This window comes from Orbicella franksi, chromosome 6, assembly GCF_964199315.1.
Source record: "Orbicella franksi chromosome 6, jaOrbFran1.1, whole genome shotgun sequence".
In the NCBI taxonomy this organism is placed as follows: Eukaryota; Metazoa; Cnidaria; class Anthozoa; order Scleractinia; family Merulinidae; genus Orbicella; species Orbicella franksi.
In genome coordinates this window covers 3,057,664-3,085,000 of record NC_138150.1, presented here as the reverse complement: position 1 = coordinate 3,085,000, position 27,337 = coordinate 3,057,664, and the positions used below count along the sequence as shown (strand labels likewise).

Below are 27,337 nucleotides of genomic sequence, written 5' to 3'. Positions count from 1 at the left end.
CAAGTTTCAACTTGTGCAACATGTTGCGCAAAACAATGTCGCGGGCAAGCCTCCACGCGGTAAAACGTCTTTGCAGAATGATTTTACTTGCCTTAAGCCCTGGCCAAACGGACTCGCAAGTTGACGCAAGTTGAAAACTTGGGTCCACGTGCGTTGATTTGCGTTGACTTGCGCCCACTTTGGTCGAGATCAAATTTGCACGCAAGTCAACGCAACTTTTTCACCTTTTGGCCACCCAACCCACGTCAACGCAAGTTGAGTGACTTCCATTAACCTGTTGTTAGCCAATGCATGAAAAACCGGATATTTCTGCCTTGAAATGGGTTTTATTGCGACTTGCGGGTACTTGCGAGGAAACTTCCGAGTACGTTTGGCCTCCCAGCCAAAGTCTTTACGCAATTTCAACTTGCGGCTCATTGCGAGTCCGTTTGACCAGGGCTTTAAACTTTCGCCTCTATTACGCGATGCTTTTTAATTTTTCCTGCGCCATCATAATACTTTCCTGATTTTACGATCGCAAAATATTTCATATCACCAAGATTTCTGCGACAAGGTTTGAAGCACAGTAACAGTTATGTCGAACTAAAAATAAAACTTTAAACTGTATCTTGGCCTAAAGCAACCCTGCGGCGATATGTGATCATAAATTGTTGACTATGGGCTGTCACATAGAAATATACTTAAAGCCAGAGATAATTAATCTTCGCAACTTAAACAAAAGACTACTTTCCTGTCGGTTTCTACTTCACCGAGATAAATGGGTTATGTATTTATAGGTTGAATTTTTTATGACCAGTGAAAAATTGTTGTTTTTTTTTAACTTCAGAGTGCATTAAATAATTTAGCTCACATAGTTCTAGCCATTATATTATCAGAGCATTTTCAGTACTGTTCATCTCCAGACTTTTTGATTAATATTTTGCCATGCATACGTCACCATCTTCAGCTTATGGAAAAAGGTGAGTTTAGGATGCACGCAAGCACGAAACAAGACAAAAATTAAACCCAGTTTATTTCATCCGTGCTTCTCAGAATCTCTATGTTTAAAATGATACCTTTCTCATTTTTTCCAATCAGCAGTTGCCATGTTTTGGGAGCTGAATAACTGAGTCCTATGCCATTAACACGGAAAGAAAACTGAAACAAATCGTGATGGCAACAAGAACATATAATTAAATCGATATAATTGATAGTATATATCTGTCGGTTTTAGCTGCCGTGATGGTGAAGTCGAAACATTTTAATGATATAATCTTCCACCTGTTGCTGTTTTTTCATTAAAGAAAGGTTTCATTAGCTTCTTGTCGTATTAATTAAACGATTTACCTGCCGGCTCCTCAAAGTCTAAAATTCTGAAACAATATACCCTGCTCAATAATACATGAAAATTCTGGCTCTCTGCATTATAATAAGCAGTGTATGAATACAGAAGCTAATGTACCTGTGCTACCTGTTAACATAGAAAAATATGTCTCGGGGCTACTGTCACCAAATTTAGCGTTAAAAGGCACTAATGTTTGCAGCGTTTTTCCACTCAGTTACAACAAAAGACCCCGAACTTAGCCCGGAGCTCTTAACTTCGAATTTATCCCACACTGAGTTTTTCAATGGACCTTTGACACCTTTTCAGCTTGGACTGTTTGTCGCCCCATTTTTAACCATGTGGTGATAATCTTGAGAATTCAAATTTTCAAATAGTCGCGTTTAAATGAAAGAATATAATTTTTAGGTAGATAAAAGAACAGCTCTCTAGAGAATATCACTTGGTCTGAAATGGAAAACAAAATCGCCCAAGCTAAACAGGTCTATTCTGCATAAAAGCTAGGGACAAAGCAATTTTGTGAATAATTTACATATGACTGTGCATTTACAATATAAAAACATTACTATTGCAAAATTGAATTTTTGTGAAGAAGCTATTGTGGCTGACCTAAGTAACATTTATAGGCCCCGTGCAGAGCAAGAATCAAAACATCGCGTTCGTGATTGCAGTCTGTTCAAACATATGGCGCTTCGTTGCAAGCTCCACTAATTCAATTCCGCTTAGCTTCTCCGCGTCATTGCTTTGGCCGTGAAACATAGCAATAGCTTCAAGCTATATTCAGGTATGGTTAGACTGTGCTTAAAATTTAAAGTGCTCTTGAATTTCAAGTAGTCTCGAACTAACCTTGTCTCACGACTATTGCTTCATCCCAAGTTAATAACCAATTGAACCGGTAGAGTATACAAGTTGAGAATTCTGCGAATTAAATATCAATTTTGATCGTATTTGCACTCCATTCCCATCTTTCAAATCGTGAAAGTCGACCGGTTTCTGAGAAAGCTTCATTTGAATGACCTGCATATGAGTTTAAAATTGTTAAAAACAGGCTAGAGGTCACTAAAGTAGACTCAAAGTGAAATTCACAAATTTTCCATCATGAATGGTCATAGTTTATCATTTATTTATTTTATAACCCTGCATCACATAAAGTACTTTCGCTTATAATAACAACAACCTCCACAAGTAGGTTATTAAATCTTCAAAGTTGCTATTGAAATTTCCAATCCTTCGATCGTGTCTACCTTTTGGGAAAGTTAAACAACAGTCACAGGACATTTTTCCGCCAAACATAACATTGCCGGGGTACATTCGACATGAAACTTAAGGGCATGATCGTCAGGCCTTAGGTGAATTTGGGTGCCCCGTGCAAGGTGTTAAATTTAATGGCGGGGCATTTGAACACCAATCATACACCCCGCGAGAGAGGAAAATTTTAACAACCAAACCCGCGGAGAGGATGTTGAAGTCTCAAATAGCTTTGCCATCTCATGGACTGAGCTAGAAGGCTTTTACCGTCAAACATGTCCAGACAGATAGTAAAATCTTCTTAATGTGGCTTTCACGCTATAACTGCCCACGGTTGAAAACCCCGGAAAATGGACCAAGCTAGAATACTCGCCCAAAGTGCAATTTGTCGTGTACGGCTTGATAAGCCATGGCATTAAGCATTTCTTTTAGCAAGGGCTAAACTAGATGCCTTCGCTTGCTGATCTTAGTCCTCAGCGAATTCCGAAAACGCTGCGAGCAGCTTCTTGACTGTATTCTGAAAACCTTTTTGCATATCAAAACTTTTCCGAGAGAAATCAGTACGAATTGTTGTAAATTCACTGCTTAACGATGAGATATGTTCTCATTTCAGTAAAGTTATCGCAAAATTTCGTCAGGGATCTCTATAAAAGAAAGTGAAGTATGATCATCGCAGTAAATTTTCCAATTCAAGCAACTGGAAAGAAGAAGCCTGAAAAAAATCAGGGCTTCAACGGCTCCCAATGTGTGGCTTCATAGCTCAGTTGGTAGAGCATCGCACCGGTATCGCGGAGGTCACGGATCCCGTTGAAGCCCTGATTTTTATTTTTTTATTTTTTTCAGGCTTCTTCTTTCCAGTTGCTTAAATTGGAAAATTTACTGCGATGATCATACTTCACTTTCATCTACTACCGCAGTTCAAATATGAATTATTTCATATATACTTCGGATCTCTATAAAGCTACACGTAGTTTTGTGAAATCTTAGCTTCGAATACATTTTCCTCCCAAAAATATAACTGAACGGATGGAACCACCTGTAGGCTAATTGAACGAATATAGGAAAGAAGGAAGCAAGGAAGTAAACGGACTCCACAAGAAAAAAGGAACGAACACAAGAAACGCTCAAACGTGCTAAGACTCTGAATGGTAAAAACACAATGTAAAAGCCTGCAATGCAGGCGTATTTTGGCGCATTTTGAACGGGCCAGTGCCATTTTGGATTCAAAACTGAAAGGAGAAGGATTGAGGAGAGAGGAAGAACGCGTCGTGAGGTTGAAGAAGAAGGAGAAGAAGAGAATGAAACAGGCTTTGTTCGGGATTCGTCATTGGCTTTTGGTTTTGCCTTTATAAGAGTTGTTGCTAAAATTACGTGCCCATGACTTTCTCTAAGTTTGCGTCACCTTGATTCGCTCCAAGGTATCCTTTCGTGTGGTCAGCCCTCCATCAAAACCGGAATAAGCACTTGTTTTAAGTTATTTTTGTCGGCCCTTAAAGTCTTTTGGTTAACCTGTTATGCATAAAAAAATAGCCCCGAGCGGTGATGTTGGACTGCTTATGTTTATTAAGTCCACTTAATTATCGTTGAAACTGAGATTAATTTGCCTTCGCTGTATGATCGTTACGTTCCTCGACAGTGATTGGTCAACGGACTAGACCATTTATTCATTCTTGACACCATTCTGAATACGATAATTTCTCAAAGTCACGATTCGCAATCACAACCTTTTTTTAAGATTTCTGCAATGTTTTTGAATTCGTTTTCCTGTAAATGTATGTCGACGTTTTGTACAATGTCGTGTAGTGATTTATGTTCAAATTTTTTCTTTTCCAGCTATGAATCAAGTGCAAATTAAACTCGAATCCCTCCGATGTGGTTTTCATGGATTTCTCTAAAATTAACACCAAACAGAAGTAATGAAATTGGGCGAATATTGTTACCCTCGAAAGCGCTTCAAAAACGAATGGAATAGATTTCACTCTGAATGCAAATTACGCATCATATTTTGAGCGCATATCTCGTTCAAAAACTGATTTACGATCTTTTTATTGAGGAAAAACCCAAATAGAATATTTTAATCATTAAATGGCGAGAGGTAATGAAGTCCTTTGTTTGTCACCAGTTAGAGATCTGACGCATGTTTTGTGGGCGAATAAATTTTTCCGTGATTCATCCTTTCATTTTGATCCACTTTAAGAAGTTTGCCGACATTATAATTTGGAATAAAAACGTCAGTTTAATCTCAATATTGAAAACTCTATAACCAATATCTACCGTCATACCGAGCCAGTTGATATTTACTTCTGAAATTCATCTTAATAACTTCCATGTATTCATTTTGCGGTGACCATTTTTTCCGTTTATCGCACCTAAGGTTGGTCTCGAAATGAACCCATGGCCTAACTATCAAATCCGGAGGAAATTCCCATTTGTCAAAGGGAGGAACGCGGCCCGGAAGGATGGCTTGAACTCTGTTTTTCCACCAGTTAAATTATTTTAGGCAGTAAAGAAAAAATTAATTGACTTTCATTTCTGTTCTAAAGAAGTTCACCCATTGATTTCTTGGCATTTCAGCGGGGATTCAAAATCATTTTGGTAATGCTCTCCGCGGGAGTCTATCCAGGTATTTCTTCTTGAGCATTCAGACAAAACATTAGATATTGTACAACATAGTCATCGCCCAGTATCATCGTGTTTTCTAATACCCCTTTCACACAATCCGTGCGCTCCAGTGAGATACGCACGACCCTAATATAAATATTCAATTTTATTGCAAAGATACATCAACCAGCTGCCCGAAAGCAATTCACTACTTTACAACATTTCAAATTCCCAGGTGATCAATTCTGTGAAAAATGCTAAGCTCGCAGGATCTCCTAGCTGTTTTCCTCATCTCTCTTTGCATGGGAAGCGCGCGGACGAAGAAACGTAAGTACCAAAATGTTGTATTTGTTTAAATAATTCTTCTGTGGACTTCTAGCATGTGTAATTTCTTTATATTATCACAGTATATCTGTAATACGTGTTTAAAAGGCACGATGTACAACCCGTCAGTCCACTTAATTAAGTCCTTTCTCTCGAAAGGTATTTTGTCGATGTTGTCAAAGTGTTTGTGAACAATTACCTTGAGAGCTTGGCGAAGCCTTTTATAGATGTATCACATTGGAAAAATGAAAACGGGGAAATGAGCTTCCGTGCCGTACATTCTTCTTCGCAAGACCCCTTTTTAATGTTGAGTATTGCACAGCTGAAAGCATATACAGGAAATAAGTTTTTGAAATTTCAAAATAATTTTTTTTTTTGACCAGTGCGTTTCAGTTTTCTGACGACTTGTAGGATAAAAGGACGTAGGTTTGGACCAAGTGTAATCCTGTTATTGTTAAAAAAAATAGTTTTCTTTGCAATTTTTACTCGTTAAGCCATCTCAGTTTGACATCTATTTGAATCTGATTTCTTTTCTGCTGTGAATATTCCACGAAACGTCGGGGATTTTTTATTACAAATTGCATAGCCCATGCAATGCAGATTAAAACTGGACTTTGTTCAAACTGACTTTCTTTCAAAACCCACCCGCTTTCTTATACTTACATCGTTTACCCCTTCTCGCGATTTTCATATATTGTTTGAGAGGAATTTAGCATATAAATCACAAATTTGACGGTATTTGCGTCTTATTCATTTATCTCATAAACTGCTCTTCAATGACTTGTTTGCGGTCTTTTTACCATTATAGTATCATCCGCTTTGACATAATGTGTGTTTAATTTGAGTCATATATAAGTGAAGCTCGGGTTGAGAGGGATGCTATTCATCAAGGAACCTCAGTGTATCAGAATTGCGAATTTTACAAGCACGTAATCCTGAAATCTCCCGACCTATTAATTTGACAAACGGGGGATATTTGTCATATCGAGCCTTGTGGTAAATAACTGGAAAGACAATGAACGGTAAATTACACAGGCAGTTTAAAATCAGGGTGTTATATTAAAAACGTTCGAACTGGTCAAAGGTTTCGTTTCTCACCTCAAGCTAAAGCAGTGCATTTTTCTTCCGGGTTGTTTACGCGGCTTTTAGTGAAGCTCTCTTTAATTATCTGTTTACTTCTAGAATTTAAAACCACTAAAAAGTTCCCATTTTCATTTTCGAAAATAATCGAACCGAGGCTAAACTTGAGTGATGTTGAATGGTTTTAATTTCACACACCGAAGTGATCGAAGTGATCGAGATTTCATTTATAGACTGAGAGTTAGACTGCATGACGGATTGACGTCGGTCTACAGTATTAAAAAAAAACAGTGCTTCACGAAAATGCTTCTGTCTATAAAAAATAAAGAAAATAAATAAATCCAGGCACACTGGCGTTTCCCACGAAGAATTAACGGTTAGAAGCACCTTGCATAGTCTAATAAACAGGACGACGTGGAGAACGTCTTTCTATCTTTCATTTGAATGGTTACACAACATAGAGTTTTATCCTCTCTCAGTAAAAAGTTAGCACCATCTTGGTCAGCATACTAATCTCTACCTTGTACAGCATAATAAACAGTGCCACATGAAAGTACTGCTCAAAAGCTTTCACTTGAATGGTCACACACTAGGGTTAAATCCACAGACTTAAATTCAGAACTACGTTGTACAAAGTACTGCTCAATAGCTTTCCTTTGAATGGTCACACATTAGGGTCTCATCCACCGGCGTAAAAGTTAGAACCACCTTGTACAGCATAATAAACAGCACCACATGAAAGTGCCGCTCAATAGCTTTCATTTGAATGGTCACACACTAGGGTTTCATCCACAGATTTAAAAGTTAGAACCACCTTGTACAGCATAGTAAACAGCACCACATGAAAGTACAGCTCAATAGCTTTCCTTTGAATGGTCACACAATAGGGTTTCATCCACAGACTTATAAGTTAGAACCACCTTGTACAGTATAATAAACAGCACCACAAGAAAGTACCGCTCAATAGCTTTCATTTGAATGGTCACACAGTAGGGTTTCATCCACAAACTTATAAGTTAGAACCACCTTGTACAGCATATATAAACAGTACCACATGAAAGTACTGCTCAATATCGCCTTTATTTGAATGGGTACATACCACGGCTTTCATCCACGAACTTGGAAGGTTATAGAACTAACCGGATACAGCAATAAACAGCACGACGTGAAAGTACCGCACAGCAAGTTTCCATTTCTTTATTAAAACTGAATTTGTAGTGAAAAGAGGAAGACTTCTTCACATCTAAGGTAGTACATGAATAGACAGCCCGCGAAGATCTCTGAACTGACCAACATTTATTCACTCAATAGAATCATGTCCGTTTGTGACGGAAAACAACAAATGCTGCAAGCTGCCATTTGAGTTCAACAACCGAAACTACACTGAGTGTACCGCAGACGGGACAGTGGAAGACTGGAGCGAGCAATGGCGTCATCCATGGTGTTTCCCCGAAGACGGCAGCAGCATGAAGTATCCCTGCCGGCGGACCAGTGAGTTTGACGTTCTGTTGTAGGGATGGAGGGACGTTATTATCTGTCGTAAAATGAAACTAAAACCAATTTTTTCTGTACCACAAATCGGCCAGCAAACAGGCATAATTGAATAACAACTCAAAGCAAAAAACAGGCAATCGGTGCCAAGCGCAGGCAAAATTTAGCCAGTGCCAACAAGCGCGGGAAAACACCCAGCCGGTGCCAAGCGAGGGAAAACATGCGACTATTCCGAGCGCGGGAAAATTCGTTTGACGCTCGTTGGGACTGCATGGTTTTGATTTTGCTCGTTTTGATTTGCTAGAGTACGCTGGGAAGGAAAGCAAACGAAAAGTCAAAATTTTTACACATTGCCTTGTTTTTCCATCGCAGGTTACAGCTGTGGCGGAATTCGTACGCAAGTGGCCGGAGTTATCTCTTCTTCAAACTTTCCTCATGATTACAAAAGTAATACTACTTGTGTCTGGAAGATATCTGTTAACACGGCAAATCAGATCACGTTAAATTTCACCGACTTTGAGTTAGAAAATAGCAGCAGATGTGAGCGTGCGTACGTGCAGGTTTACGATGGTCCAAACACTACCGACCCGTCCCTCGGGACATTCTGTGGCAGTGAGATTCCCACAGGGGTAAGGTCAAGCGGAAATCATATGTTGGTTGTGTTCCAGGCGTATCGTGGAAATAACTTCAAAGGTTTTCGCGCTTATTATGATTCTGGTAAGTACTTGCGACGAATTTTTTTTGCCTTGCTGAAGGTTGATAACTGAAGAAATATACGTTTTATCACAACATGATGCCCATTTAGTAAACAGAGCCTTTAGATATACTTTTACCGCAGGACGTTTACCGTTTGCCGCTCGGACGTAAATCGACTTGAGGATTGGAGTGAATTGTAGTGAAGAGAAATCATTCTGTCAAAGCAATGGAAATTGAAAAAACAACGCCAATTTTGAAAAACAATGTTTTCTAAGATGTGTAGCGTTCTAAAGAAATAAAGCATCATAAAACACACATTCAAATGGATTTCCACTTTATTAGACGACCGGGAGGGCTACAGATCCACCCCTAGACAAAAATCCTATTAACAAATCGGATATCCTATTATATTCTATATCCTATCCTATCCTATTTTTAGGAGACTGCAAAGTTCGTTCGTACGGAGGCAATGGCGATGGGGCCTGCTGTGTTTTCCCTTTCATTTACAAAGGAAAGCTGTATCACGAGTGTACTGAAGAGGATGCTGACAAAGATGCATGGAGCGACCGGTGGTGTTCTGTGACGGCCAATTATGACCGAGATAGGAAGAGAGGACATTGCGTCTCAGAGACTGGTGAATGAATTTTTCTCTCTTTCGCTCTCATTTCAGATTTTCCCAATAACTGAAGAATTGTATTAATTTTGTTGGAGGCGCGGTGATCTTATGCCGGTTAGTGTGCTGAGCGGCTGATTGAACGCTCTAAGAATGGACTCCAGGCGAGGATCGTTTCGAGGCTAAACACTTCTCTATAACATTGTCTCCTTCCAGTCAGTGTAAGACTGGGTAGCGGCGGGAGGGAAGCGGGAGGGCCAACACTGTGATGGATTAGAATCACGCCTCGGGGAACTAGAAATGCTTCTATAGCTACTTCTACCTTAATTTCAGTAGGAATGAGCAAAAAACTCATAAGATGCGCGACACTGCTGATAAATTAGATCTAAGGTTCCAAAGGCTCTTAAAAGTGTCAAATACTTTTACCTTTATAGCCTGCGAACACAGACGGATTTCAGGCTTTTGTTTCGGCGGCGTGAGACAAAAGCCGGAATTCTGTCTGTGTTTGCAGGCTCCTTCTACCTAATTAACTGGAGATAAATGAGCATGACCATGAGCCACTAGCCGAGGACACAGGCAGTGTCACAATGTAAGAGTTTAATGGTAGAATTTGTACCTTTACAGAGAATAATTAAAATGGCTTTTCTCTGTAAATATTTTAGTCTCCTGTGGTCCAAACAAGTTTGAATGCAAGAATTATCACTGGTGGAAGCAATGCCTTGAAAACAAACACCGTTGCGATGGCTTATCACACTGTGCCGATCAATCTGACGAAAGAGATTGTCGTAAGTTATATATACATTGTTATTCTGTTAAAATAGCAGTTTCATTCATAATTAGATCGTAAAACCCTAATTATATTGGGTAATCACATCTAGGCAATGGTAGTAAATGGCCAAAGTGGAATGAACCAATCAAATTTATTAGCGAAAACATGCAACGTCTTCCTGGTAACAAGCGAAGAATAAACGCACGTAAGGAAAGTCACGAGTTAGTTGGTTCTGTTCATTTTTGAGTTGTTAGAGTGTTCGTGGTTAGTCCATGGATGAGATAATTTCGCCCCGAGGAGGGGGGGACTTCCATGTGAAAAGGTCAGGATTCTCGTCGGAAAATTGACTAAACCCTTAACCAAACAGGGCGTGGCTCAAGCTTGATTTGACCCCGAAAAGTATCACTTTGAAACGGACATACATCGAGTACCTTGACGGCTAAACATAGTGGAGTTTCGTTCTGAACACCTTAAGCGAGACCAGAATCCTTGAGTTACACCTCTAAACGAGACGACTAGCATTCCCGACCTTTTCATATAGGAGCGTACCCGGGAATTGCGCCCAAAGATTTAAAATCGACCTAGCGACAGAAAGCCAGAGGACCTACGTTGATTTCCGTTTGGCGAAATTCTGTAGGGCAAATACAGTCGAACCTCCGGTTGCGACCACCTCTATTAAGCGACCACCTCTCCTCAGCGACCAGTTTTCCCAAATACCAAAAGTTTCCCAGTCAAATCACTATATTTAGAACCTCTTGTAAGCGACCACCTCTCGTAAGCGATTACCTCTCCTTTGCGACCAGTTTTCCCAAATACCAAAAGTTTCCCAGTCAAATCACTATATTTAGAACCTCTTGTAAACGACCACCTCTCGTAAGCGATTACCTCTCCTTTGCGACCAGTTTTCCCAAATACCAAAAGTTTCCCAGTCAGATCACTATATTTAGAACCTCTTGTAAGCGACCACCTCTCGTAAGCGATTACCTCTCCTTTGCGACCAGTTTTCCAGAATACCAAAAGTTTCTCAGTGAAATAACTATATTTGGAACCTCTTGTGAACGACCACCTCTAGTAAGCGACAACCTCTAGTAAGCGACCACCTCTGCTTTGCGACCAGTTTTCCAAAATACCAAAAGTTTCCCAGTCAGATCACTTTTGTAAGCGACCACCTCTCGTAAGCGACCGAGTCCTTTTTTTAAAGCTAAAACTTTGAAATCTCATTTTGTTTTTTGTTTTTTTAACTCCCATGAGCGAACACTCTACAGATGATAGAAAGGAAATTGGATAATAAGGTGTTGTCAAGAGTAATATTATCGTATTCCGAGGTAGTACAAGAGACGGAAATTTCTCAGTGGGAAGAACCGGATTTTGTTCTCGAAATTGAGTTTTCAGGTGAATAAAACATTGCATCGGCATTGGCGCACGGGGTAAGTCTCTGCAGTAACCATATTCCTATAAGGCAAAATTTTTACCCAATATGGTCTAAACCCTCGTAAGCGATCGACCGCCTCCGGTAAGAGATCACCTAGACTTGACATTTTGAGTGGTCGCGTACGGGAGCGTTCGACTGTATTTTGGTACAATATCAGACATCTCTGTTAAGCGGGGAAAATTATTTTGGACAAGCGAAAATAATGTGTGAAATGTCATGACTTTTGCAGCTCCAATGATTAATCCTGATGAATGCAGAGTCCTTCATAAAGTGACAATACCAAGCAAGGAAAAACCGATTGGCTTTCTCCTGAATAGAAAGTGTTTTTACGAAGACCGCTGTGGAAGGAAAACAAACAATACTCAAGGCAATAGATTTATCTGTTATTGGTATTTTCATATTCATGATCTCCTTGTAAGACATTCGATATATACTAGTTTTTCAACGCTTTTTGTTATACCGTGGAATATCCCACGAGTCACTTAAGTGACAAGTGGGTTATTCCATGGTATACAACGAGAAAGCGTACGTCGCATAGCCGTATTTTATACCATTATTTTTTTAAGAATCTTAATGATTCCTTTCCCTAGTTCTGGATAAGCCTTGCAACTTTAGTAACTGGTTCAAGTGTTCCAACAAATTGTGTGTCCCGGATTACTGGCGATGTGACGGCAAAGATGACTGTGGGGACAGGAGCGATGGTAAGTGTTTCAGTTCTATCTTCCTATCTATCCATCCATCCTCTTTCTTGTTCTCTACCCTGTCGTCTATGTGTCTGTGTGTCTTTCCGTCATTTTTCCGTACTTTCGCTCATCTTGCCGTCTGTCTATCCATCTCCTTGTCTGTCCGTCTGTTTGTCCATCCATCCATGCGACTGCCTGTCTGTTTTTCCATTCATCCATCTTCCTGTCTGTATGTTTGTCCATCCGGCCACCCGTCTGTCTGTTTTTCCATCTGTTTGTTTGTCTGTCTGTGTGTGTCTGCTTGTCTGTCTGTCTTCTTGTCCATCCGTCCAATCATTTGTCTGCCTGTCTGCCTATCGTTTGGACTTCTCATCCATCCATGCATCTAATAATTTTGCTCAGCAGTCTCCTTACAGATACATTTTGATCGCTTTTTTTTTCTCCAATAGAACTTAACGGCTGTTCTTACACCGTACAAGGTAAGTTTCAATTTAGCATGCTTTATCATTGTAAATGGACGAATTATACGCATGTGATAAATAAAGCTCCATTCAACTGCAGATCGCCTCAGTTGGCAGGAACCCAAAGCCAAGAAAACTTTTTTCTTTTGTATCATTGTATGTGGTATTTCAAAAAACAAATACAAATCATCGTTAGTCAGGCGAAGAGAAGGGCTTTTCCACATCTTCGACTGTATCATTCAAGAAATGATAGTTGAATAATCGTTTAAATAGCCACCTGCATAGACATTTTTTTGGTTCATCAAGCTCTCCTTCTCAACGAACTTTGAGAAAGGCTGCACGACGAGCTAAAAGAATGTCTGTGAAGAGGCTATACGTAATTCCGTCTTTTCTAATTTTAGCTTGCAGCTGGACCAGCCACTGTGTTACAGGAGGCTGGGAAGCCTCTCTTGGCGATGAGCGACCGCTTAAGGTGGAGTCCCCTGCAATATGTTTAAGGAAAGACCTCACGGGCATACCAACTTATCTGCCTGTCAAGATCACAAAGTTGTAAGTTACTGCTAGACAAGGTAGCATTTCATGTAAAATATAAATTAATAATAAAGTGTATTATCGTTTGTCTCACGACGTAGTCACTTGAAATGTAGATCACGACGTTTCGACTGCTTACTGCTAGTCTTCTTCAGGCGATAAGGTCGACTGATTGCACGGTATCATTTATATCACAAAGGTCGGCTGTGATTGGTGCATTTCGATCCTCCTATTTTTCCATTGTTCCGGCGAGTAGCTGTTCCCTCAGTGGTCCGCTGTTGTACCGTTCTCCCGTTGTTGTGTTTCTTGATCGTGGGCATCCATGCTTCAGGAATTTCAATTCCACTATCCCTGTTGATGTTATTAGGGTGAAGTCTTATGTGAATAGCTTCCTTGACCCTACGTGTGTACCAGTGAGGATCTCGATCAATAAACTTGACCTCATTCCAGATAGGGTAGTGGCCGGTCTCGTGGGCGTGTTCAGCAACGGCGGAGGTCTGAGTACGGGCGAGTCGTATATCCCTGTCGTGTTCTTTGATCCTCTCCTGCATAGATCTCCCTGTTTCCCCGATGTAGACTTTGCCGCACTCACAGGGAATCCTGTAGACAACACCATCTTGTTTAGCCGGGTTGACGGTGTCCTTTGGTATAAATTCTCTGAATTTCAGGCATTGCCCTCCAGAGCCGCAATTTGGACCTGATCAAAGGAGGGGACTGAAATCAGCCCTTCTTTAACCTTAGCACGCACAGCGGTCAAATACAAGCCTGAACCCCAGAGAATTTCGCAAAGGTTTGAAGCGTAATATCAAGACTAACTTTGTAACAAAGACTGTTACATGCGAGGAGGCTTCCCAATCTCGAGAGACATCTGAGGTGACTCACGCCTTCATTAATGTGAACGTCTCTCAATGACTGAGCTGAAATAATTACTGACTTGGGCGCGACATTGCAATACTCCAGAGACGATACAGTAGTATGGTAGGGATGTTTTCGTCCGTTTTTTCATGAGAGGAAATCCCATTAAGTTAGAAGTTTGCAGTGATGACCCTGTCAAACCGGTTCATAACCTGTTGGTAAGCCTTGAATAGAACACGATATTAGCCTATCTGTAATCCTCACAAAGCAATGAGAATCCTCCATAATTTGTCCATGAGTCAAAGGCAATATGACGTCATCGACGTTAATGTATTCAAACGCGATTAGATGCAATTCCCCTGCAAAAATATCAGACGAAACTATCTCTACAATACTAGTCGAAACTCTGCATGGATTTCTGTTGTGCTAGTCTCCTTCGCAGCCGTTATTAGGGCCGTAACGCAACGCTTCTCTTAGTGGGAGAAGCGTTGCGTGACGACCCTAATAACGGCTTCGACGAACATGCACTACTGTTATGCATCATAATGATTGTCTTTAACATTTACAAATTACAAATCTTAACTGTTAATATTTTCCACACTTTTTATTGTAATTATTTCTTTGTGACAGGGTTATAAAAGATGCAAAGATAACAGATATTGAGAGGTTTAGCTTTGCAAGATACAAAAGTCTTGAGGAAATGTAAGTTGCAAATGAAAATTTAGCAAGAACACTTCTTTGAACGCAAGTATTTTACTGATTGAAATAATATCCTCCATTTGAAAGGAATGTTGCTTAGAATCTTTACCCTTGAATGTTCAAAGACTGCACACCTTCTTAGTTATCCTCAAAATTTCAGAATGTTGTCCTCTAGAGTGGTAAGAAAAGTAACGTCTTTTGTCATGATATACGTCGAAATTCTCAGAACCAAAACTGAAAGAATGAAGAACAATCAGTATGGAGAAATTAATGTTTGACTGGAACATTCAACTGAAAAGTTTAAAAGAATAATCTATTTATTTCTTTCAGCGACCTGAGGGATAATCTTATTAGAAGTATACAACCTGGTTCTTTCGTTCATCTAAAACAGCTTGAAATTTTGTAAGTATAAGTGCAAGAAAACCAATAAAGGATTCCTTGTTTCTAAATTTTGTTCCAATACATGAAAAGATATTTTTTGGCATTCCTTTGGTCCATTTTAGGATATTTTCGCAAGCCCCGTTTTAAAAACCTGTTCAGAGATCGAGCGTAGATTTGAGGATTATCCGCGCTACTGAAGAAGTCTATTAACTGTTGTTCTTTGCTGCTTTTAATTTCCTCCTAGGAAACTTCAACGAAACAAGCTGAGAGTGCTACAGTCTGGAACATTTCAGGGGTTAATTTCACTTTCTGAATTGTAAGTACACTAGGACTTCGTAAACGGACTGGTTTTCACTAGCGACGGAGTCGCAGTCGGAGTCGCCATCAGAAGCGTTGAGCGATACGATCTAGTGAATTAAATCGACGCGGTCGGAAGCAGAACACCAATTCCGCTATGGCTCCGACTGCGACTCCAATTCTTGATTTTCACGATCGAGTTCGTAAGCGATCCGACTCCGGCTTACGACTCCGACTGCGACTCCGTCGCTAGTGAAAACCAGCCTTAAGTATTAAACTTTTGACAATATATAATTCCTTTTATGAGTAGTTCAAACTAGATCTGATATGGTAATTGTCCCATCATCTTTCGAAGATGGCCGAAAGTTTTCTGGTCCCAGTCGGTCATTTTCCAAAGTTCTTGATCCGAAATCTTTGCGGGAATCTTTATTCTTTATCAGTCTTTACGATAATTTGTAAGGGTGCACTTCCTTTAAGCTCCAGTAGGAAAATACATTATACAGCCCTGAAATGAGATTCCATCAGAGAAATCAGGGAAATCGGGCTTCTTTTCGGCTACATTAATTATATTACCGAAATTAATTAGATGCCCTTGCTTTAATAAACATGCAGGAATCTCATTGGTAACCCAATTGAAGAGATAGAAGAAGAGGCATTCAGCGGACTGAAACAGTTAACCAAGCTGTGAGTAACATACGACATGTAGTATGCCTTATAGTGTGATCTTAATAGCGATGTCCTTACAGAGCGCCATCAGCGCAAGGACATCTAAATACGAGAATAAACCAATCAGAGACAACGCTCAGACGTCTGCAGTGTGGAATATTTTCGCGCCAAAACAAGGAAACGCGCGTTGAACTCGTGAAAAGAAACATTAATGGACAATGGACCTTTTCGGCGATAAAGCGGCCATTTTGAAATCTATTGTTTCAAATAGCTATTATGGGATGCTTAGGAGGCAACTATATACTTATGTACCCCCTATTTGAAACAATACACTCGGAATTCAAAAAGTCTGCCGTATCGCCGCAAAGGTCTATTCCCTCTCAAGATGAGATTCGCCTGAAGGGAATCATGGTGGTTTTATTCATGAAAACAAATATCTGGTCCAAGATGATGAATACAACTACCATGATTCCCTAGGGGCGCATCTCACAGAGTTCATAGAGGGAACTGAGCATTAATTCAGTCTTATTTACGAAAGATTATTAACTCTGGGCTATTTCAACAGGGATTTGAGTAACATGACGCTGAGTACTATCTCGTCCGGAGCCTTTCGCGGAATGGATTCGTTAACAGAACTGTAAGTTGTTCCTGTCGTTGCAATCGTCACCGTTCTTGCTGTTGTTGATTTTAATTATTTGATTGTGTATGGAGGTATCCGCAAGGGAGATTCGTCTGTTAGTAACGGGGATTCGCACCGCCTCAGCAATTTTATCTGTAATCTTTCAACAAATCTGGACTTCGAATGATCATAGAGTGAACTGAATTCCACTTAGCCTTCGTACCATCAATTATAGACATGCTTTCCAATTTATAACTTTATCTTTCTTCTTTAGTTACCTGAACAACAACAAACATTTGCAGCAGTTACCACTGGATATTTTCGACAACATTCCACTTACTTATCTGTAAGTAACCGTTTTAATTAACACTGACGGTCTACAAAGCTCAAAACTCCATAGCCTGTTCCAGGCTCTCGGTCAATGGGGACGATCGACCCCGCTCGTCCCGCGCCCGCTTTTTCGATCGTCCCCACTGACCGAGAGCCTGGAACAGGCTAAAAACTCCGGTTTTAGTGTAGATATTTCCTGCGCACGGAGTAAAATTTCAACTGGGTTAACGCGCTTAAATCCAATAGAAGAAATGCGTCGGAACTTTAGTCTGTGGATTAAGTAAAAAAAGCCTTAAGGCGAAATATGTAAGTCGCTAAGATGCGCCGAGCATGGACGCCGCCTGCAAGTTCTCGACCTAAGCGTTTTAAGATAAGACTACAACTCAAACTAAAAAAAAATGTTGATATCGAGTTGGCAGTCATCTACACTAGCCGTATAAAATGAGGCTATTAATACTTATTAAAGAACTGAATCATTGGATAATGCAATTCAAGAATTTTCATTGGCTCAGCCATCATGGTATATGAGCCATTATAATCCATCAAATATTTTCGCTGGCGCGCGATTGGTTTAAACACGTCACGTGACCGAATGTTCCCCAGCTCAGAACTGGGGAATATCCGAGATTAGTATCACCCAACTAGTGGACTAATGCAAATCCTGCATTTTAATTGACTACGCGACTAGAGGACTATTAGTAATAGTCCTCGAGTAGCGAAATTGGCGCAATCGAGCGTGACGCTTTCGTTCGTTTTATTCCCAAATAAATACTTCTTCATATTGATACGGGTCTAATTGTTATTAGTATCACCAAACTAGTGGACTAATGAAAATTCTGCATTTTAATTGGCTACGCTACTAGAGGACTATTAGTAATAGTCCTCGAGTAGCGAAATTGGCACAATCGAGTGTGACGCTTTCTTTCGTTTTCATCCCAAAGAAATATTTCAACTTGCATTTGCTAACTTTGTTATTGCCTTTTCTGTTCGACTAGTTGGGTGATACTAAAGCAATTAGACCCTTCGCCCTCAAGGGCCACGGGTCAATAGCCCATGAGGCGAAGCCGAATGGGCTATTGACCCGTAGCCCGCAAGGGCTACGGGTCTAATTGTTTATTATTTCCCAATTTTCAAAACTGCGCGAGTTGCGCAGGGGCGTGTTGCGAAAAAAGATTTGAAGGATAATAAACACAATAGCCTCCATTTGGCGCGAAAATATGCTCGGGTAGTTGTCCTTAGACATTACCTGTTCCTCAAAGCTCGCAGTTTTCCTCGAGCTACGCTCTCGGAGAACTGTTCGCCTTTCGGAACGGATAATGTCTGCGGACAAATATCCTAGCATATTTTCGCGCCATATGGAGGCTATTCTCTATTTATGGAACCGTCAGCTCTACTGTACTGTACTGTACTGTTTTTCCTTCAGGGCGACCGACAAGTTTGAGTTTTGCTGCATTGCAAAGTTATCTGGTACAAACTGTTCCGCTCCTACAGATCTGTTTTCGTCCTGCAATGATCTCATGGCCAACCTCACATTATACGTGTGCATTTGGATTCTAGGAAGCATTGCGTTGGTAGGAAACGCCTTCGTCTTAATGTGGCGACTAAAAACAAAAAGCGACAACAAGGTTCATTCACTGCTGTTGCTAAACCTGGCCATCGCGGACTTCTTGATGGGGATTTATCTCATCATCATAGCTGGCGTCGACGTGTTTTACCGTGGAAGGTACTTCATATACAACGACAGCTGGAAACACAGCCCGCTGTGCCAGTTCAGCGGTTTCGTGTCCACCATCTCTAGCGAGGCATCTGTGTTCATTTTGACGATCATGACTGTAGATCGTTACGTCACCATTGTTCATCCATTTAAACACATCGGTCTAAGCGTGCGCGGTACTTACGTCGCGTTATTCGTAACATGGTTCGTTGCTTTCATTCTAGCAGGAGTACCTCTCATTGGAATTGATTACTTCAAAGAGTTTTACGCTCGTTCTGGAGTCTGTCTACCTCTCCAGTTAACGTCAAACAAACCGACTGGCTGGGAATACTCCGTGTTTTTGTTCCTAGGGCTGAACTTTGCCTCATTCATGCTGATTTTCTTTCTCTACCTAGTAATGTTTTTTAAGATTCAGAAAACTCGGCAAAAGAGTGGCGCGGGCAGTGCAGTGGCTTCTATTGGAAGTAGAATGGTGTTTATCGTACTCACAGACTTTTCTTGTTGGATTCCTATCATAATCATCGGCATTGCTTCGTTGCTGGGCATGGAGGCCAGTCCTACAGTGTACGCTTGGATTGCCGTTTTTGTTCTACCTTTGAACTCGGCGTTAAACCCGATCCTTTACACGATATCCACCGCCAATTTTCGTAGGAAACTTCGCGGCAGTGTTCGGAGTTATAGTCGGAAAAGCCGAGCGATGGGTATAACCGAACAATCATCAATCGAGTCCAAGTCTACGACGACCTCGCATTCACGAAGCACGGGATCGGCCAATGGTAAATCAAAACTATTGAATGGCGCAACGAGAGAATCTGACGTATAATTGGCAAGCTACGGGGTATAACGCCGAAGAAACTTCGAAAGTAGGGCAGAAAAGAAGGGACAATGTTACTAGAGGAGAATACGGCGAAGGAAAGGCAATCGGTTAACAGTTACGGAAGACGAAAATTCAACATCGACTGAGCTGGAGTGAATGCGATATTTGTTACCGCGAGGACCGGACAGCAAAAAAATTATGCAAAGTTGCGATCGGTTATCGAGTCCACGCCTGCGGTGGCCCTGAATTATGTCGACGATGACGAGATGCAATTAACGTAGGTTGCAAACGTGATGTGACTGATGTTTCCGAGGTTTGGTACTGATGCATTAAATAACCGGCTTTCGCTGTGGTAGAACTGTATGGAAAAAATTAGTACTGCTAACCTAGAGATAATGCTTAGCCAGTATAGAACGTCAAAGATACTAAACATTATTATTAATGAAAACCGCGCTTGATGCAAAAAAAATACTTGAAGGATAATAAACACAATGACCTCCATTCGGCGCGAAAATATGCTAGGATATTTGTCTTTGGACATTATCTGAGGAAAAGATAATGTCCGCGGACAAATATTCGAGCATATTTTCTCGCCAAATGGAGGCTATTGTTTATTTATACCATGCCCTTCTATGTAATTTTTGAGGGCGTTTTTATTTTTTTTATTTATTTATTAAAGTTATTAAAGTTACTTATAACTTAATATTATCATCTCATATCCAAAGCGCGCTCGTGGAATTACTGTTCATTGTTTTGAACTGTATCTGCGAAAAACTCTACTTTCAAAATATGTGACACAGAAACCACTCCCTCTTCTGACGAGGGTTGTAGTTTTCTATTTGATATCAATATATAATTGAGGAAGGAACTCATGAGGATTCAAGAGACGATCATCAAGGAGAATGATTTTGACATTCTTACAAATTCTCCTAGCAAGTACTACAGGAAGTACATAAATAAAAGTCTGGATAATTTGTTAGCCTGCGAGTAGGCTCACGTTGGAGCACAAGCGCGCGCGTCGTGGCCGCGAGCGCGAAATCGAGCGGCGAAGATGCGAGACGAGAAAGTGAGCCTGCTTTCTTGGCCCCTCTTCACCAGACTCCTTACCGCCGGATCGCTTTGCTCTTCGCCGCTCGCGCGTGTGACTCAGAGGTGAGCCTGCTCGCAGGTTCATAATTTGTATGTCGATATATCAGAGATAATCAGAGGGTTGAACTAAGGGCAGTAAGCAGCGTATTTTGAACAGCATAAAAAATAGGCCGCTACTTCTGTCGTGTAACCTGTGATTCCCAGTCTGGTTCTAAGTTATAAATGAGTTCAGTTTTAATTAAGTTTTAATTAAGTTCAGTTACCCCTAAGGGAAGCGATAATTGAATACCGTAACTCCACCCACAAACCTTAAAATAAAAGTCATTATAAAACAAATGACCAGCCTTGCGTTTATGCTTACATTATGAAGCTGAATATGTTGCGTCCCAGCTCGCATTTCAGGGTCGTGTAAACTCTCTCTTACGGGAGAGTATTTTCGTATGACGGAGAGAAGGCTAGAACTTAACAAGTATTCCTGATTGCTTTGGCTTTTCTCTCTTCGGATATTACTGAAAAGTCTTGTTCCTTCGAAAAGTAACCACTCTCTAATGAGCTCCCCGATCGAACCACCCTTTAAGGCAAAATAGGAAAAGCACACACCGGCTAGGTAGCCGATGTATTTAGTTTCCAGATATGGGCAGGATTTTTTCCTATCTGTCGTGTAAAATGCTGTATTTCGAGTGTGGCAAGTTTAAAACGTGTTATTGCGTGTATTACCACCCGCGAAAGTGACGAGTTGAACTGAATATACGCGCAACAAACATATTTCAACAGTACGATACCAGTGGGCACATACTACGATTATCAGTTGAATAAGGCGCGACAAAAGTTTGTTCACCAGGTTTTAATGTGAAACTCGCGTTGTTCTCACGGGCAACTGGCTCCGTTTCCAGTGGCAACTTGTTTGGTATCATTGGCAATAAAGCGCGCGAAATTGTAGGCGACACGACAGGCGACGCACGACTGTTGATATTGTTGCCAATGGAAACGAGGTAAGTTGCACCAAACTTCCGCCGTGCCTTACTCAACTGATAATCTAGTATTTGCCCGACATGCTGCATCGAAAATGTTTCCCGAATTACATGGCCTTCACTGTAAACTATTCTCACTGGGGCCATCTCGTACAAACGCCCCAAATCTCTCCGGGATTCAAGGATAAAAATCCCCGCGCGCTCGTAGTCTCCTGGGTGTTCTGTTTCACACAGGTTTTGTATAAATAGGCCTGTTTTGGCCTGTTTAATTCTCTTTTCGTTAAACGTTCGCCAGTCGTTAGCTTGGCGTCCCTCCCTCCTCCCCGCAGCGATGACCATTGCTGCCATCCTAGCTAGCTCCCGCTCCTTTTCGCCTCCGGGCTCGCTTCTTCCCATATCTTATCCTTGCCTGGGGCGTTTGGGAGTGAGGGTTCCCACTGGAAATTTATTACTAATATTGGTGGCTTTGTGTACCTGAACCAAAAGCAAAAGAAAGCCGAGTGCTTTTCTTTGCGCAGCTAAGGAAACTTGTCTAAATATTTGTTTAAAAATTCAGAAGCTCGAAAATCTATAGCCCGATACCTGTGTTCGTGGGAGATCATGAGAGGGATCACGTGACGTGACCAGTCTGCTTCGCGCGCAAGCGCAGTCTCTCATGATGGTGTACATTTGTTTATTGAAGTTCAATATTGGTTCCTGCGAACTTTTCCCCAGTCACTGGTGCGAGCGTTCTTCGTGAAAGCGCCCGGTTGTCGAAGAACCGAGCATATCCGAATACGTCCGAAGATTACCGAGGACGTTGAGGAGATTTACGCTCACTTAACATCACCTAGTCATCTTCTTTAATAGGTTATTCTCGATATATTAAAACTGTGGCCTGGCTCTCAGGTTTGGGGAACAAAGCAAAGGAAATAAATTATTCATCTCCCGATGTGATTTCTATTGTTTTATTCCCCCAAGCCTTGGAACCAAGTTAGAATTTAACATATTGAAAATGGCCTATCCCTACACTAGCACCTAATCTGCCTTACTTAAAAAAATTAACGCCCATCAAACCATTTATCACACTTTATCTACCCAGTGAAAAAGCAACCAAAGCATGTAACAAAGTATTTTATTACTTGTACAACAGTAACATTTCAAGAATGCTCAAAATGACGAAAATGTTATCCGAATTAAACAACTACCCTATACATATAAAATAAACTAGCATAATTCCTAGAAAATCACTGAACAAAACCAATTCCCCCACGACGGTATAAAAGAGAGTACTTCGTTGAACAATAGTTGCTCTGAACAAATGAAATTCCACCAAAATTTGGTGGTCAAAAGTAATTATGAAACATTTTGCACGAAAAAATGTTGATAATTTTCAACGTTCTTCGTAGCTTGAAATATGGCATTCAACTAAAGAACAGAGATTTCTTGACATGACAATTACTTGTTATGAGCGACACAGTCTCTCATAAAGCAGGATAAAGCAAAGCAACAGTCTGTTAAAACAACCAACAATTTATTCCTTGCCTCAATATTTCCACCTGCCCTCCTCCCTAAGTGTTCAAGGCCATAATGAAATCAATAAGTTTTCATGTTCCACATAGTCTTCTATCATCCATCAAACACCTTACTTTACAGTTTTTAATATTCACTTCAAGAACTTAGAAAAGGGTTATTTTAAAGCTGTCAACAATTACTCAAAAATTCACAAAGAAAAACTGATGTACTGGACATTTTCGTACACGTTCTTCAATTTTTGAAAAGTAAGAGAGGTATTCTTATCCTGGCAAAATTCTCATTGTATGCACGTTGCCACAAAACCAGTATCTTCACTGATAAGTATTCCATTCATTTCTTCTTACAATGAAATGTAACCAAGCACTAAGGTTACAAGGATCGAGAAAATTATCACCAAGAGGGCATATAGTTAAAATGATAATTATTAATTGAACCAAACTCTCCCGGCTGACTCAGTATCAATACAGGTGTACAACAGATGTACTAAGACCAGTAAGGAGAGCCTCTTTGTTGATGTCAGGGGGAGGGGTGGTTAGTCGGAGTGGAAAAGGGTGGGAGAAAAAAGCTGAAGGGAAGTTTGAGGTGAAAGTCTGTGTTGCCATTCTCTTGTTTCCACGTTGTTTTGTTGTCTTAAAGTTTTGACATGGAAAATACGAGTTTGACCGTATGGTTAAATAACAGCATCACATTTTTCAAACAAAAAATCTTAGTTGAGCTTCAAAAAGGGCCAAAATTTCAATTTTGTCTACAAGACACCTTAAAATTCTTGACTAAAATGAATGGAATAGGTACTGCAAAGAATAAAGGAATTTAATGAATCAAGCCACTACGCATTAAAGTGCTTTGAACCTTTTCAATAACTTTGGGTCATGGAGTCAGACAAACCACTCCAGCTTCTTTGAAATCACCTCTCTAATTTATACATTGCTTGCAGGTGAATAAAAAGGGTTTTTCTATCCATATTAATGTGCTCAAAGTGGTTCATTGAAGTGTGTCTATTTTGGCTAAGAATTGCTCCACCATTTCTCGTGAGCTCCTTTCAATTCAGTGAGTACTACCATAACCGCTTGCTTCTCAACATTTTTCGGAGGTAATGGGCATGTGCGGAAAGTGACTTTGTCTCCTTCTTTTGGCACAAATTCTCCTTCAATGCTGAAATGAGAAAGAAAAGAAAAACTGTAGACTCAAAACTAACACAACTAAATTTTGCCAAGTTGTCTATTGAAGGAGTTCCCTCATTTCAATGAAGCAATGGAGAATAAATGGACCACCCTAGAAAACAACCTTCAACAGGTGTAGTAGCAGATATAGTATTCTACACAAATGCAGTACAAAGTACATGTTTCTTGGATATTAATGCTCAACTAGTACAATTTATTTAATATTCTTTTTTACGGGGAAAAATGGTTAGCCTCCTGCTTAAAACACAATCAGGAGGACAAGGTCACTCTGTCCCTATCCCTGAGACAGTTCACCATGCTAGACCCCAAGGGGGGTGGGGACTCCCATATAAAATGGACAGGGTGCCCATCATACCTTTGGGGGGGGGGGTTAAAAAGCGGTTTTGGTACTTCTTAAGGCATTCAGCCTCGAAAGGTTCATGGCGAGGAGCCTTTGCAGTACCGTCAGGGTACTGAGCCAAAAAAATAATGACAAGAAGTACTTGACAATCAACTGATTTATAATTTTGTTGCATTTACACTGGGAATTCACAACTTATCAATAAAAGTGTGCACATTCAGTTACCGTGTTGTTTTTGAATTGGTGTCTCTCAGGGTTGAAAAAATTCAAACCGCACCCATAAAACAAGATACCTCTTAGGGGTTCTGTTCAGAATTTCCAACAAGCACCCTCATCCTTTTAAAATGAGAGTCCCACCCAGGGCTAGACCCTGCTAGGAGTGCAACTGCTCCTACCAACATTGCTCTAAGGGTCATGCAAACCACTCCAGCACACAAATTTCTTCTGAGTGGGTAGGGCAAAGTGTCTACCCAAGCCTCATTTGTTCCTAACATACCTTGTGCACTACATCACATCATTAATGACACTGCCTGTATCACCTTCAGCTATTACTTCTCTTATATGTATCAATAAAAGAATGCAACAGATGCTTTACCCTAACCGCTGGCTCTACAGCACTATTTATATGTAAAAAAAATTATCGAATGGTAAAATAAGTTTTTACTCACTCAGAAATGTGCACAAAAATATCCTTTCCACCGTCGTCAGGTGTGATAAAACCATGACCTTTGTTCCGACAGAAATTCTTGCAAACTCCTGTTTGCTCTGGAGATTCTGATGCAATTCGTGACCTGAAATAAATTAAAACACGGTAAGTAACAACACACCATACGCAGATTGCAATGAAAGTAGATGTTAAAAATATATTTTTATCACATGAATTTCTGAGTTTGAGATGCACAGAAAGATCACCCTATATTGGTGAAGCTATCTACTTACTGTATAATATGATAACACATTCTGCGTAATACCTCAGTACAGATACTTAACGTACCCTGAAGAAGGCAGTAAAGCCAAAATCATCTGACAAAAAATTATTACCTTCTGACATGAATTTTTTGCAACACGTTTATCTCACGATTTTGAGTTGGGCATATCTCATGACATTTAAATTCCACAGTTTTGCGAAAATTTTGTATTTCGAATCAATTTAACTTTGTGCTTTTGAGCAACACAGAATTTAATTCCCTGGCAATGCCACTTTAACATGTCCTTGAATTAATTTTAGTAAACCAACTCTATCAAAGGTACAATAACATCAAAATTAACAAAAATGCAATGGCGGGGCTACAGGTCAACAGTAATGTAATGTGAGCCACTTAATTTTTGTGTCATATTCATGACACTTATTGTTTCCATCACTTTAATTTTGTGATTTTGTTTACGTAGCGCGAAAATTTCCTGTAATAAGGAACCTAAAAGAAAAAGTAATTTCTCACTATTTTCAAACCAACGTAAACTTACAAGCAATTACACTAAAATAAACAAGCTAAGTTATCTGGCTGTATGGCAAATGAGAGATGGTAATCCCTGTTAAGATAATACACTCGCAGTCAATTACTGTCTTCAAAGCTGTATATTAAGGAGTAATAGGGGAAGGGAGGCTGGAGAGCTAAGAAATATGTGCTAAGTGTTGTCCTTTCAAAAATATTGACACAGAGTACAGTTCACAATATCATGTGGGAATCCAATTCACACATAAACACTGTGACCTCCTTTCTCAGTATGGCTTTATCGCGTCATGATCTCATAACAGCGAGACTAAATTGTATAGTAAGTCACATACACACATGAGAGCTGTTCCAAGAGATAATCTTGTCGGAAGAAATTAAGACCGTGAGATCACTAAACCAGAGATCATAAAAGCTATGCGGAAATCAATTAACCACACCTTGCTTCCAATTAGCAACTGACAAGTAATAAATGTGCTGTTTTCAGTCTGATTATTCTAAACACGCACAGCTGGGAATACAACTCTAATATAATACTCAGGTTTACACTGTGCGAAATCCATGGACTTCACTACGTATTTTAACACCTAGAATAAAAGCTCGTGACATTACTTACTGAGAAGTTGTCCTAGTTCGTCTGGTTGGTATAGGACTCGGGATTTTGAAGGGGAATTTTCTTGCATGAGGGGGCGAACTTTCCGGACTTGAAGTCCGTTTGCTGCTAGAGTGATCCTTCGTCACAACAGCTGGCTTCTCGTCGGCAACGTGTACATGATCAGCGTCCTTATGATCCGAAGACATTCTTTACTGAAGGGTTAAGTAAATACAAAAAATGAGCAGAAACTCAGGATCTCATTAATGCATAATTCCATTCAAACTAAGCCCATAGAAGAAGACGTGAAAACTGCAGGGCATATCTTGCACTTATGTCATGTGCAGTTTAGCATTCGCATTTGCGTATCAACGCAGCGTTGTCAGGTAACAGAGATTTCGTTTACAAAGATTGACACCTCTTTCTTTTCTGAAACATGCAGTTGACCAAAGACACCTTACCTGCTAAGAAAATAATCCCAATATAAGCTTCCAACAAATTTTAAGGGTACACTGCCCACCCCACGCAAGGACGATCGATCAGCGGAAGCACGGTTGGAGGAGCGGAAGG

The 27,337-nt window shown here is 40.4% G+C and overlaps 2 protein-coding genes across 4 annotated transcripts in view; one reads left to right on the top strand and one right to left on the bottom strand.

Annotated features, from left to right (window-relative positions):
• LOC145489933 (uncharacterized) overlaps nt 1-21,741 on the top strand; it is a 24,003-nt gene extending 2,262 nt beyond the window's left edge. The window contains exons 1-17 of one of the 3 annotated variants that reach the window (XM_081469020.1): nt 3,530-5,192; nt 5,406-5,497; nt 7,886-8,065; nt 8,438-8,782; nt 9,201-9,395; nt 10,037-10,159; nt 11,805-11,942; nt 12,166-12,276; nt 12,708-12,737; nt 13,121-13,268; nt 14,736-14,807; nt 15,135-15,206; nt 15,430-15,501; nt 16,095-16,166; nt 16,714-16,785; nt 17,042-17,113; nt 18,521-21,741. In XM_081469020.1, the coding sequence (XP_081325146.1) occupies nt 5,425-5,497; nt 7,886-8,065; nt 8,438-8,782; nt 9,201-9,395; nt 10,037-10,159; nt 11,805-11,942; nt 12,166-12,276; nt 12,708-12,737; nt 13,121-13,268; nt 14,736-14,807; nt 15,135-15,206; nt 15,430-15,501; nt 16,095-16,166; nt 16,714-16,785; nt 17,042-17,113; nt 18,521-19,634 (2,889 nt within the window). In that variant the 5' untranslated portion in view covers nt 3,530-5,192; nt 5,406-5,424 and the 3' untranslated portion in view covers nt 19,635-21,741. Of the gene's footprint in view, nt 1-3,529; nt 5,193-5,347; nt 5,498-7,885; nt 8,066-8,437; nt 8,783-9,200; nt 9,396-10,036; nt 10,160-11,804; nt 11,943-12,165; nt 12,277-12,707; nt 12,738-13,120; nt 13,269-14,735; nt 14,808-15,134; nt 15,207-15,429; nt 15,502-16,094; nt 16,167-16,713; nt 16,786-17,041; nt 17,114-18,520 lie in introns of those variants that run through there. The other 2 variants (XM_081469019.1, XM_081469018.1) reach the window with 2 other exon arrangements.
• Nucleotides 21,742-22,785: 1,044 nt separating this feature from the next.
• Nucleotides 22,786-27,320, bottom strand: LOC145489948 (calcium-regulated heat-stable protein 1-like). The gene is made up of 4 exons (XM_081469041.1): nt 27,229-27,320; nt 26,792-26,982; nt 25,393-25,515; nt 22,786-24,355 (listed from the first exon to the last, which is right to left on the bottom strand). The coding sequence occupies exons 2-4, from the start codon at nt 26,974-26,976 to the stop codon at nt 24,208-24,210; spliced, it is 456 nt and encodes a 151-aa protein (XP_081325167.1). The 5' UTR covers nt 26,977-26,982; nt 27,229-27,320; the 3' UTR covers nt 22,786-24,207.
• Between the last annotated feature and the right edge of the window lie 17 nt (nt 27,321-27,337).

Excerpts from the sequence above, each read along its gene's own strand:
- LOC145489948 (XM_081469041.1), bottom strand. The coding sequence starts at position 26,976 with ATGTCTTCGGATCATAAGGACGCTGATCATGTACACGTTGCCGACGAG. Across the intron at positions 25,516-26,791 it reads CGAACTAGGACAACTTCTCA|GTCACGAATTGCATCAGAAT; the intron begins GTAAGTAATGTC and ends AATTTATTTCAG. Across the intron at positions 24,356-25,392 it reads ATTTTTGTGCACATTTCTGA|CATTGAAGGAGAATTTGTGC; the intron begins GTGAGTAAAAAC and ends TTCTCATTTCAG.